The sequence below is a fragment of the Aricia agestis genome, chromosome 8, assembly GCF_905147365.1.
Source record: "Aricia agestis chromosome 8, ilAriAges1.1, whole genome shotgun sequence".
Classification (NCBI taxonomy): Eukaryota; Metazoa; Arthropoda; class Insecta; order Lepidoptera; family Lycaenidae; genus Aricia; species Aricia agestis.
The window spans coordinates 5,423,052-5,434,231 of record NC_056413.1 but is presented as its reverse complement, the minus strand read 5'-3'; the positions used below and the strand labels follow the sequence as shown (position 1 = coordinate 5,434,231).

Sequence of the window (11,180 nt, the reverse complement as noted above, 5' to 3'; positions counted from 1 at the left end):
CAGGGATCCGTTGCATCACTACTAATGAGAATGACATGGTCAGTAGTTCAGTGCTCAGTATCTTTGTTCAAATATTACTAATTTATGGTTTGTATAGTAAGTTATTGTATTGCCATTTGCCAGCACGTGCGTCGTGCGCTGGCTGCCGGACGGGCTCTGTTGTTTTGCAGACGATGGGGCGGGGCGAGCTTTTTGTCCACGAAGGAATAAATACCGCGTCTGCCCGTCAATGTCTGCAGCTATCCTCGCCGCGTAGGTACACAAAGCATACAACGGGTGGAGGCAGTCAGTTCAGGACGTTCGTTCTAGTGGAGATAGGGAGAATAGGGCTAGTTGCCGCCCCGCGCCGCCGCGCGGTCTGTCTGTCGTCTGTTTCACGCCGGTTTTCTATGAGAACGTGCTATTTCTCCAGTCGAGCCGGCCCATTCGTGCCGAAGCATGGCTCTCCCACGTATATAAAAACTGGTGCTCGGAAGTTGGAAGTTGGGCTGCGAGTGAGATTTGGTGCACGACGCATACCGCATACCTGATACCAGAAAATATCGTTATATTTAACGGTATTTTCATAACGATATTTTTTGGTTATGTTACTAGATATCGATAAAAAAATACCGTTATCTGGCTACCATTATGAAAATACCGGTACGTAACTATATTTTTTCGGGTATTCGATAACGTTATGAAGCCCTGGCCACCATTAGGAAATAACGGTACGTAACGATATAATTTCGGGTATTCCATAACGTTATAACTCAAACTCAAAATTTTTTATTCAGAATAAATTTTTTCAAATATTCTCTGAACGTCGGGGCTACACAGATGCCTACCACCGGTTCGGGAACTAACCCGGCGAGAAGAACCGGCGTAAGAAACTCGCACGGGGCCATCTTTTTCTAAAAAGATGGAAAATTACAAAAAATATATTATAAAATAACAGTGTCATTATGACTAAATAAAATACAACGAATGTACAATTATTATACATATTATAATGAAACAGCTCTGCAGGGGGCGACCTTATTCCCATGGTGTACTATCATTCATGAAATCAGTAACTTTATAGTACGCTTTGGTACACAAACGTTCTTTAACAACTTTTTTAAATCTATTAATTGAGAGATTTTGAACGCTTTCTGGGATCTTATTATAAAGGCGCATACATTGACCTTTAAAAGAATTTTTGACTTTAGTAAGTCTAGTCACCGGAATTTCAAGCTTATGTTTATTACGAGTATTTCTCCCATGGGTATCACATTTTTTCGTGAATTGATATATATTCTTTTTAACATATAATACATTTGATAGGACATATTGAGAAGCAACAGTTAAGATTCCAGTTTCCTTAAATTTTTCTCTAAGTGAAGTATTACGGGCCAACTTGTAGATTGCCCGCACAGCTCGCTTCTGCAGCACAAAAATTGTATTTATATCTGCAGCATTGCCCCACAGCAAAATGCCGTAGGACATAATACTATGAAAGTAACTAAAATACACTAGACGTGCTGTTGTTTCATCTGAAAATTATCTAATCTTACTTACTGCATATGCTGCTGAACTGAGTCTGTCGGCCAACCCACCAATATGAGGGCCCCACTGAAGCTTGGAGTCTAGTGTAATACCTAAAAATACAGCTGTATCCACTAGCTCCATAACATCACCATTTAAAAGCACATTGGTTTCCGTTTGCCTTACATTGGGCAATTTGAATTTAATACATTTTGTTTTTTTACTATTAAGTAAAAGATTATTAACACTAAACCAATGTACAATCTTTGAGAGAGCATTATTTACTTCGTCATAACACGCATTAAGCCGTTTGATATTGAATGTAAGAGATGTATCATCAGCAAATAATACTATTCCATGTTTATCTTTAATTAAGAATGGCAGGTCATTTATATAAATAAGAAACAGGAAGGGTCCTAATATAGACCCCTGTGGAACCCCCATTTCAATTTTTGCAATGAAGCCCTGCCTTAAAGGGCCCATTTAAGTTGACACTGGCCATGGTTATAAATTATAATATAGCCGAATTGCCATAGTAAGAAAAAAATTATGTCAAAATATTCATTGACTTTTAAAAGTGGACTCGGCATAATGGTCTCTACCAAATCAAAATACTGTGGTCTGTGGCTGGTCCGCCATTTTATGTTACGGTTTTCCGAGGTACCTACATAAACTGTCAAAGTGTCGTATTATAGGAATGTCGAAATTGAAAGAAAATATCGATATTTGAAAAAATATCAATATCGGTCTCGATATATCGCGAAAAAAATAGGCACCTGAAATGTTCACAAAATACTCAGTTGTATACATACTTTAATAATAATAATAATAATTGATGGTAAAATTAAAATAAACTGTAAACACTTCGTGCGCGAGTACAACTAGTATTTGTCCGATTTTTTGGTAATTTTTGCTCGATATCAATAATGGCAACTTAAATAATAATTAATAAACTTAAAATAAATTAAATAGTTTTATTAAAATTAAGGAGGCTCCTATATAAAAATAAAAAACATATTTGCCTATTTTGTCTCTATGTACTATAATACATAGAGACAAAATAGGCAAAAATGATATTTTTTTATATAATATAAAAAAACATTTTTGATATCAATATAATATGTAATATAACAGGACGCTCTCGACAGGATGTTCTCGACAAATATCAACCGAGTGTCCCATCACTATAGACCGCCATGTTTAGTTCTTGGCAATATGGCGCCGGCCACACTTTTTTGTAGTTATGTCGCCTCCATCTGTTTCCTTACTCATTGGGTCATTGATGGTCATTGTCAAATTGTTGTCAAAAGTCAAAACAATGTCAAAGTTGTAATCGTAGTGATTATATTCTCTTTGGTTGTAATATCAAGAAAACTGACAAATACACTAGTAATCTGTGAAAACTGATGAGTGACGAAAATTATTGCGAAATTAGTATTAATTATTTGCGTGAAAAGATTATAATGACTCATAATTGATTATATTTTTTTATTTACCAGAAACATAATAATCCGAAAATGGTAAATTTGTCATAATTCAATCGATATGGCTTGCGATAAGCCATCGAAATGTTACGGGCTACGGCATATAACCTCTAATGAACAATTTTCTTTCAGGCTAGTTCCATTATTGTGGCTGGTTTAGGTATGGCTGCAGTGGGATTTGCAGGGCGTTATGTACTCAGACAAATGCCCAATGTGTCTGTTAAGTTTTCGGAAGCCATTAAAAATCTCCCGAAGTTTGATGCAGAAAGCCTAGCAAATTCTAAATACTACAAAGGTGGTTTTGAACCTAAAATGACAAAAAGGGAAGCAGCATTAATATTAGGCGTAAGCCCAACTGCTAGCAAAGCCAAGGTACAATATAATTTGAGTTATTGCATAAAGTACAACATCACTTACCTTCTCCTTGTTTTATGTAATATTTTAATAAATATGGTAATTGCAGATTCGGGAAGCACACAGAAGGATAATGTTGTTAAATCATCCAGATAAAGGAGGTTCTCCACTCATTGCAGCTAAAATAAACGAAGCAAAAGATTTACTTGAAAGTGGGAAATCATGATGTTATCAAGAAATAAAAATTATAATTATATGTAAAGTTAGTAGCTTTTCATTAGTGTTAAGTTTCTTAGAATTGGTATTGTAAATAAATTTGTTTTGCTAAAATATTTTTCTTCATTGTGAGGTTCATTTTAGAAAAAAAAAACTTGAGTTGCTTATAGTTTTATTATTTACGTACTGTATTTTTTCTAAAACCACACCAGGCAGTGAAACAGAATAAAACTATTACAATAGTTACCTATCTATGCTCTTTTTAGTTGAAAATATTTATAATGGAGTGAACACAGTAATTGTTTATCGTAGAAAAATAAATTGTTTAAAATTTAATTGAGCAATTTATCGTAAATATAATTAACCGGAGTGCTACTGAAAAGATGTTAAAACTGTCTGAAAACCAGGATTTACTAAAAATCACATTAAGTGTCTTCCTTATTATACATTTATAATTTTAAGCAGAGATGCAATGAAAATATTAATTTTTAAGTGCTCTGTACTGATACTGTAATAAGTATTCAATATTCATAACTTTTTTAAATATTATAATATTATGCCTTTTATCAATTCTAAATATTATATAAACATTAACATCAATTTTTTCATTGTAATGAAAATTCTGTTTTAATAAACAACATAACTACTGGGTCTTCAGTAGGAAACAATATGCTTATACTGTTCTTCATAATCACTTCTAACAACAGGGCATAATATGAATTATAAACATAACTTAATATTTTTAGATTAATTATTATTAATAAAGTATACAATAATAATAATAAAAATATTGATTACAATTCAAATACTATAAAGGCTAGTAAAATCTTAATATGTATCAAAATTATGAAACCAAATTGGCTTGTAATAAATATTATAAATTAGCATAGTAACTTAATTTTTTTGCCGTATTATTATAATTACTTAATCACTTAAAACATGACCTTAAAAAAATAAAAAATCATAATTATTATGATGTGTTTTAAAAATTGAAATACTAAAAACATGTTACAGACTAAATGCTGTACTGAGGTACATCATTTACAGTAAAATTACTTAAATTAAATAAAAAATAAATACAGCATACACCCAGTACAGAAATCATTAGTTTTATATTCAAAAGTAATAAATAATGACACATACACTGATATGTAAAAAAATATTAGTTAAAAACTTAACTACTATGATAACTTTGTAAGTAATAAGAATAACATAATATTATCATTTCATTTATTGTCATTGCTATGCAACCTTTGGTTTATTATAGGAAATACAACTTTTAAAAAATCCATTGCAATTTGCAGGAGAGAACAATATTATATAATAACATAGCCATGACTCATCAAAGATAAAAAAAATAAATCGGCCAAGTGCGAGTCGGACTCGCGCACGAAGGGTTCCGTACCAATAACAAAAATAGGCCAAAAATTGTGTTTTTTTTTATGGGAGCCCCCCTTAAATTTAAGAAATTTAATGGGGGCTCCCATTTTAAATATTATTATTAATTATTAAAGTACACATAATTAAAGCTTTTGTTAAAATTTCAAGTGCCTACCTTTTGTCATCATTGCTACCGAGCAAAAAATTTTAGAAAAATCACGTTTGTTGTATGGGAATAAATATTTAATTTATTTTGTTTTTAGTATTTGGTTATAGTGGCAACAGAAATACATAATCTTTTAGTTTAGTTATAGTGGCAACAGAAATACATAATCTGTGAAAATTTCAACTCTAGCTATTACCGTTCTTGAGTTACAGCCTGGAGACAGACAGACAGACATCAAAGTCTAAGGGGGATATAAGATTATCATATATATTGGATCCAAGATCATTGAGTCAATGATATTGGATAATGTAATATAGACATATGATTCATTTCTTCCTTGATCATAGATTTTTGACATTTGCTGAGAGATTGGATCCAATACGGTCATAGAAATAGGTGTTATTTAATATAAAAAAGAGTTTTTAATTTCTTATTCGTTTATATGTTTCAAATAATGTAATGTTATTATTTTTCTAATTATATACTTGGATAATCTTGCTGAAATAACAAAAAACAAGCCATATTAAAATGACGATGTCTTTTGACAAATCGAATTCTCTGAGATCTAGTAACCCTGCCGTCAATACCAGTCAGCGTGAGCGCTCTCCATTGGCTATTGAAACCACATTTGACGTAAAATAGGATCAATGAAATATGATAATGTAATACGCAGATATGATCAAATGATCATATATATTGGATCCTATATATGATCATAGAAATGATCCAATATAAATGATAATGTAATACCCCTCTTAGTAATAGGGTCCCGTTTTAACCCTTTGGGTACGGAACCCTAAAAATGCGGTTATAACCAACAGTATTTTATATTATAATATGACTGTCGAACACGTTATGATTTACAGATTATTATAAACAGTGAACCAAACCTTTGCCATGGGCTCTTTATTATCACAATTATCTATTTAATAAAATAACTAGAAATACTATTTATACATAATAATTATGTAAACATTAATCAATAGTGCACACATATCTTATTTCTAAAGCATTCAAATGCATGATGCAAGCAAAATTGTGCCAAGCGACAATGTTGTACTCAATACACATTTACCATTAATAACGATATAAATATTTCTCCCTCACACCAAATTCCAAAATCCAAGTGTAATACGGACTATTCTCCTAAAATAACTTAAGAAAGACAGTAAAAAATCCTAAAACTATGTTTTGGTTTTATTTGACAAAATGAGATCTGGCAACACTGAAAATTTTAAATGGATATGCTCATATAAAACAAAGCCTCTGCTATGACTATTTTGATATTTTTATAATAGAAAAATATTTATGACTTTAAGACTCGATTCTGTAATGATGGCTCAGTGCAAATGGCATATTCTATAATAATTATTGTTGCTCTATTATAGTCTTGATCAATTTTTGTGGCCTCTGGCCTCTGTAACCATCAAACTTTAGGAGCTAAAGACCGATAACAAGTCTTGGCGTTTCAATAATAATATTGTCATGGGGCGGGTCGTCGTTTAAAGCTCAATTTACACCGCTGTGGGATGGAAGCGCATCTTCTGCGGAATAGGCTACTTGACCTACTTTTTTTCTTCATGCTAATTGCTTCTTAATCATTCATTTTTACAAAAAAAAACTAATGTAAAATATTACACAGTAGAAAGCCATACAAATGTTGATTGAAAAATATGCCTTATAAATGGCGCCGAAAACACTGTCCGCCATAGTGTGATGTCATACGTTTTGTATTTTAAACTCTTTTTATTGAACATTTTTATGTGCTATGCTAAGTCTAAAAGTGCCCAAAAATTATAAAAAAAATACTAAAATAAGAAATAAGAAATCATTTGTAATGTTGAAAATGTTTGGAGAAAAGTTTTGGCCATTTCATTTCCCGTCTACAATAAATGGAGATAATATTATATAAAAGTGATGTTTTATTTGAATATATTATAATAATAAGAATAAGCCTAGAAAGATTTGTAAAATTTATTTTCTTGAATAGAAAATAAATTTTACAAATCTTTCTAGGCTTATTCTTATTATTTATGTACAAATAAACTTACATATAACGAGCGCGATAAATAAAAGATATTAAATTACGAGTCTGATGACGTCACATCCAAATCGGAAGTACCGCAAAAGCGTTTTCGTCAGTACAAATCCTATTTTCATAAAATCATATTTTCAAATCGACTTTATTTATCAATCATAAGCTTTTATTTGATGATAGGGGTGAAATACGGTTTCCTAGGCCAAGTTCTACTAGAAATATGCATTTGTTCAATGAAATTGAATTCTCGAAAATTCTTCAGTGCCAACTCCCGCCTCATGAGGCCAAATTGACGCTGCCATTCCGTTCCATTTCGCAGCTGTGTAAATTAAGCCTAAATAATATGGCTTTTTGATTTTGGCCACAAGCCAAAAAATCTTTGCAAAACATTTTACTGGCCTACTACTTACTGCTTACTTGCACTGAGTTTCATAATAGTGTTATGTATAATAATTATTTAATTATTTTTTAAAATATTTTTTATATGTTGTTGTCTTAGGTCCTGATGGTAAAATAAGACTCACAAGGTTTTTCAGACTTCTGACATATCTATCGAGGCTCTTTCTGCTGCTGTTCTCGGCGCTGCTTGGCGAATCGCGCTCGCAACTTTATTATAGTAGCGTTTGACAGTGTTCCTGGCACCTTGAAGATTGACTGGAAAAGAAAAACAAATATACTACTTAGCCATTGGGTTCTAAAACATGACAGAATGCAATAATAATAGTTAAAAGAACACTTCTAAAATATAGAGATATTTTGTATACATTCTTATGGAACAAAATTGGAATAGAGGCAAACAATCTCCGCACTGCTCAGCTGTGCTTGCCACTAAATTCGAAGTAGCCATCAATGACTCACAACTTACAAGACTCGGAGAAAATAGTTACCTGCATGAACTCATGGCAGTGAAGCGCGCTGGCATTCTTGACAATTGCTTTAAAGCATTCTGCTAGGGATGTGAAATCTTTGCAAGCCATAATCGACGCTCGATTATTTTTAATCAGTGTCAGACATACTCTAAACAAGATTTTGGAGCCCTCGTAAAACAGGCAGTCCCAAATCCTGAGCACCGTCTCTATGGGTAGTACCTCAGCAAAAAGGCAGACAAACCACTTGGTGGTGATGACAGCCCATGGCAAACCTGAAATAACATGCATTGTTAACATTTGAGCCATCGAGTTTAACAAGAGTGAAGTAACTAGATTATGCCCGCAACTATGTTGTGCCAATTCTGGGATAGAAATGTGTCCTTTCCCGGGACTCATAGTATGTCCATACCAAATTTCAGCCAAATCGGTTCAGCGGTTTGGGCGTGAAGAGGTAAGAGACAGACAGACACACTTTCGCATTTATAATATTAGTATGGATGTCATAACTCATAATACATTATGAAGCCTAAACAAATTTATACACAGCTTTTTTGTTGTGTTTGCAATAACATAACTTATTGTCGAAGTGTCGAATTCCAGGTTTAATTTTATTAATGAGACTATAATAACATTAAGTTCAACTGTAATATTTTACTTAACCCATCAATTCCCAAGCGGAACCCAGGTGCCGCATAACAATTGAATATCTATTGTGTCTGTTATTCCCACGATCGAGGTATTAAAAACAATCACAATACATACCTAAATTGATAACATGCTGGTGTACATCAGGTACCTTGGACTTCACAAGTTCAGACAACACTTCGATATCAACAATAAGACCATCCATAGTCCTTGTGTAGTAGTCAGGAAGAATCTTTTCGACCAGCACTTTTAGCAGCCAAAATGATGTTTCTTCATTGTTTGTTGCTAATAATAATAAACCTTAAAACAAATATTGTTTATGTTAATCCCATAATAAATAGAATATTATATACATATAGTGGAATTTTAAATGTGGAAATTCATTTTAAAGTTTAAAATGAATTTCCACCAAGAACCAACAGTACAATCAATTATATATAAATAGAAGTTCATCAAGGTATATATACATTTATAATTCAGTGATAGTAATTTGCAAGTCTAAGGGGCTATTTCACCACTTACTGATAAGTGCCGGATAGGCTATCCACAACTCATCTGACAGATACTCTATGTATCAGATAAGTTGTGGATAGCCTATCCAATACCTATCAGTAAGTTGTGAAACAGGCCCTAAGTTAAATATGAGTCTGAAGTTTAGAACATGCTCACCAGCTATGTAGTTTAATCCTTGGCAGTATCCCACAACTCGGTTGTTATGAGCATAAGCAATCAGAATATTAAATAGGTGAGCTTGATGATTGGCTTCCTTTGTGAAGTAGATATTGTCAGGAAATGTTCTTGGTAGATCTGTCTTCACAAGATCCACTAGCTCCTTTTCAAATGGACTGTCCAGTATCTTCTGGTACAAATCTGGTGCCTGCTCCTTCATTCTCTCTGCTTCTGATATAGCCATCCATACTGATGGTCGATGTTCACCTAGAAATTGTGGCGATGAAAACTTTTAGCAAAGATTTATATTCAAGGTGGCTTAAAGTACAACTGATACGAGTACAAAAGTTATTTGAATATATATTTCTTGTACTTGTAATATATTTTTATTTGCATAATAAATCAAATTTATTGATTTACAGCTAGAATTTAAGAGGTTCTAGAGAGAGATATACAAAACACAATTGAATAAGCATTCAATAAGTTCATGGTCACTACTGTTGATAAGATAACCACAGATTGTTTGATAAATTGTAATAAATTTGTTGTGTAATAAATTAATAATATAAATTTTGTTTGATTGCACATTTAAGTCTTAACCTAAAAAATCTATTGTGTCTGCAATTCCCATGATCGAGGTATTAACCCATCAATCCCCAAGCAGCAGCCGGTTGTTGTATAACAATTGAAAATCTATTGTGTCTGCCATACCCACGATGGAAGTGTTAATAATATATTTTTATAAATATTGGTTAACATGAACATAACTATTAACAGCTGATATTTAGTATAAATATATGATTAGTACATGTGTTAAAAATCACAAGTTTTAAGTTCCCGCGATTAAAGTTGACTAAAATTAAAAGATTGTGGTAGTTTTGAGTAAAATAATTTTGAGACGGTTTAACTTTTATAACTAACTTGGTATTCCTTTTCGAACGTATCGTTTTACGATGTTTGTCCTCTTCAGAGATTTTCCTTCGCCCAACAGAACTGACCACTTTTGAGCTCTCGATGCTAATACTTTTAAATACTCTGACATGAATTCTTCATAGCTTTCGTAGTCGAAGTCTTCGTGTCTTTCAAATCCATATTCATCGACCGCACTAAAACAGTAAAAATTTTTTGATACAATCGAGCCGAAGAAAAGACCGAAAAATATCCGTTGGTAACATAGAATATCATTGAAAATATCAAACACCCACCTAAAGGTCGATTTAGCCATTTTTTTTTATTTCTGAAATATTTTAGCTACTGAACCGATACATGTTTTACTGGAGTTCACAAATATTTTAACGGGGCGTGTTTGTATACAATTTTCAGTTGTTGTATTTAATTTATTTGTAAAATATAGCAAATTGGCAGTTTAGCACTCCCCTGCAGCTGCACAAAATTTGCTGTTAATTTTTTTTGACATTGACATTACTATTTTATTTCTTATTATGGCACTTCGTCTATTTAGCCATGGCCAGTGTGGAGTATAATTTAATTTTTATGGCGAGAAAACAATTTTTTTTTGTCGTTTTCGGCATCTGAATTCAAGTGAATTCTGAACTGCCCCAGGGCAGGGTGGGCCGACAGGAATCAGGATACAGAAACATCCGAAGTTTAAATTAAGAACATAAATTACGTATATATAATGCACTCGTACTTAGTACTATGCAATAAGTACTAGTGCATTCTATACGTAATTTATGTTGTCAATTTAAACTTCGGATGTTTCCGAATTCCGTATCCTGTCGGCCCACCTGCCCTGGGACAGGTTTAATTAACCATGTCCGGTTAAATAGCCGAGGTGCCATATTAAGATTGTTTTTTATTTCAAAACGGATTTTGACGTCACCAAATATATA

The 11,180-nt window shown here is 32.7% G+C and overlaps 2 protein-coding genes across 2 annotated transcripts; one reads left to right on the top strand and one right to left on the bottom strand.

Moving 5' to 3' along the window:
- Window positions 1-2,886: 2,886 nt before the first annotated feature.
- Window positions 2,887-3,670, top strand: LOC121729354 (mitochondrial import inner membrane translocase subunit TIM14). The gene is made up of 3 exons (XM_042117832.1): window positions 2,887-3,026; window positions 3,123-3,362; window positions 3,454-3,670. The coding sequence occupies exons 1-3, from the start codon at window positions 3,024-3,026 to the stop codon at window positions 3,568-3,570; spliced, it is 360 nt and encodes a 119-aa protein (XP_041973766.1). The 5' UTR covers window positions 2,887-3,023; the 3' UTR covers window positions 3,571-3,670.
- A 3,672-nt stretch (window positions 3,671-7,342) lies between these two features.
- Window positions 7,343-10,702, bottom strand: LOC121729353 (growth hormone-regulated TBC protein 1-A). Its single transcript, XM_042117831.1, has 6 exons — window positions 10,533-10,702; window positions 10,249-10,433; window positions 9,328-9,594; window positions 8,776-8,958; window positions 8,032-8,285; window positions 7,343-7,798 (listed from the first exon to the last, which is right to left on the bottom strand). Exons 1-6 carry the CDS (start codon window positions 10,550-10,552, stop codon window positions 7,694-7,696), a joined length of 1,014 nt encoding a protein of 337 aa, XP_041973765.1. The 5' UTR covers window positions 10,553-10,702; the 3' UTR covers window positions 7,343-7,693.
- Window positions 10,703-11,180: the final 478 nt, after the last annotated feature.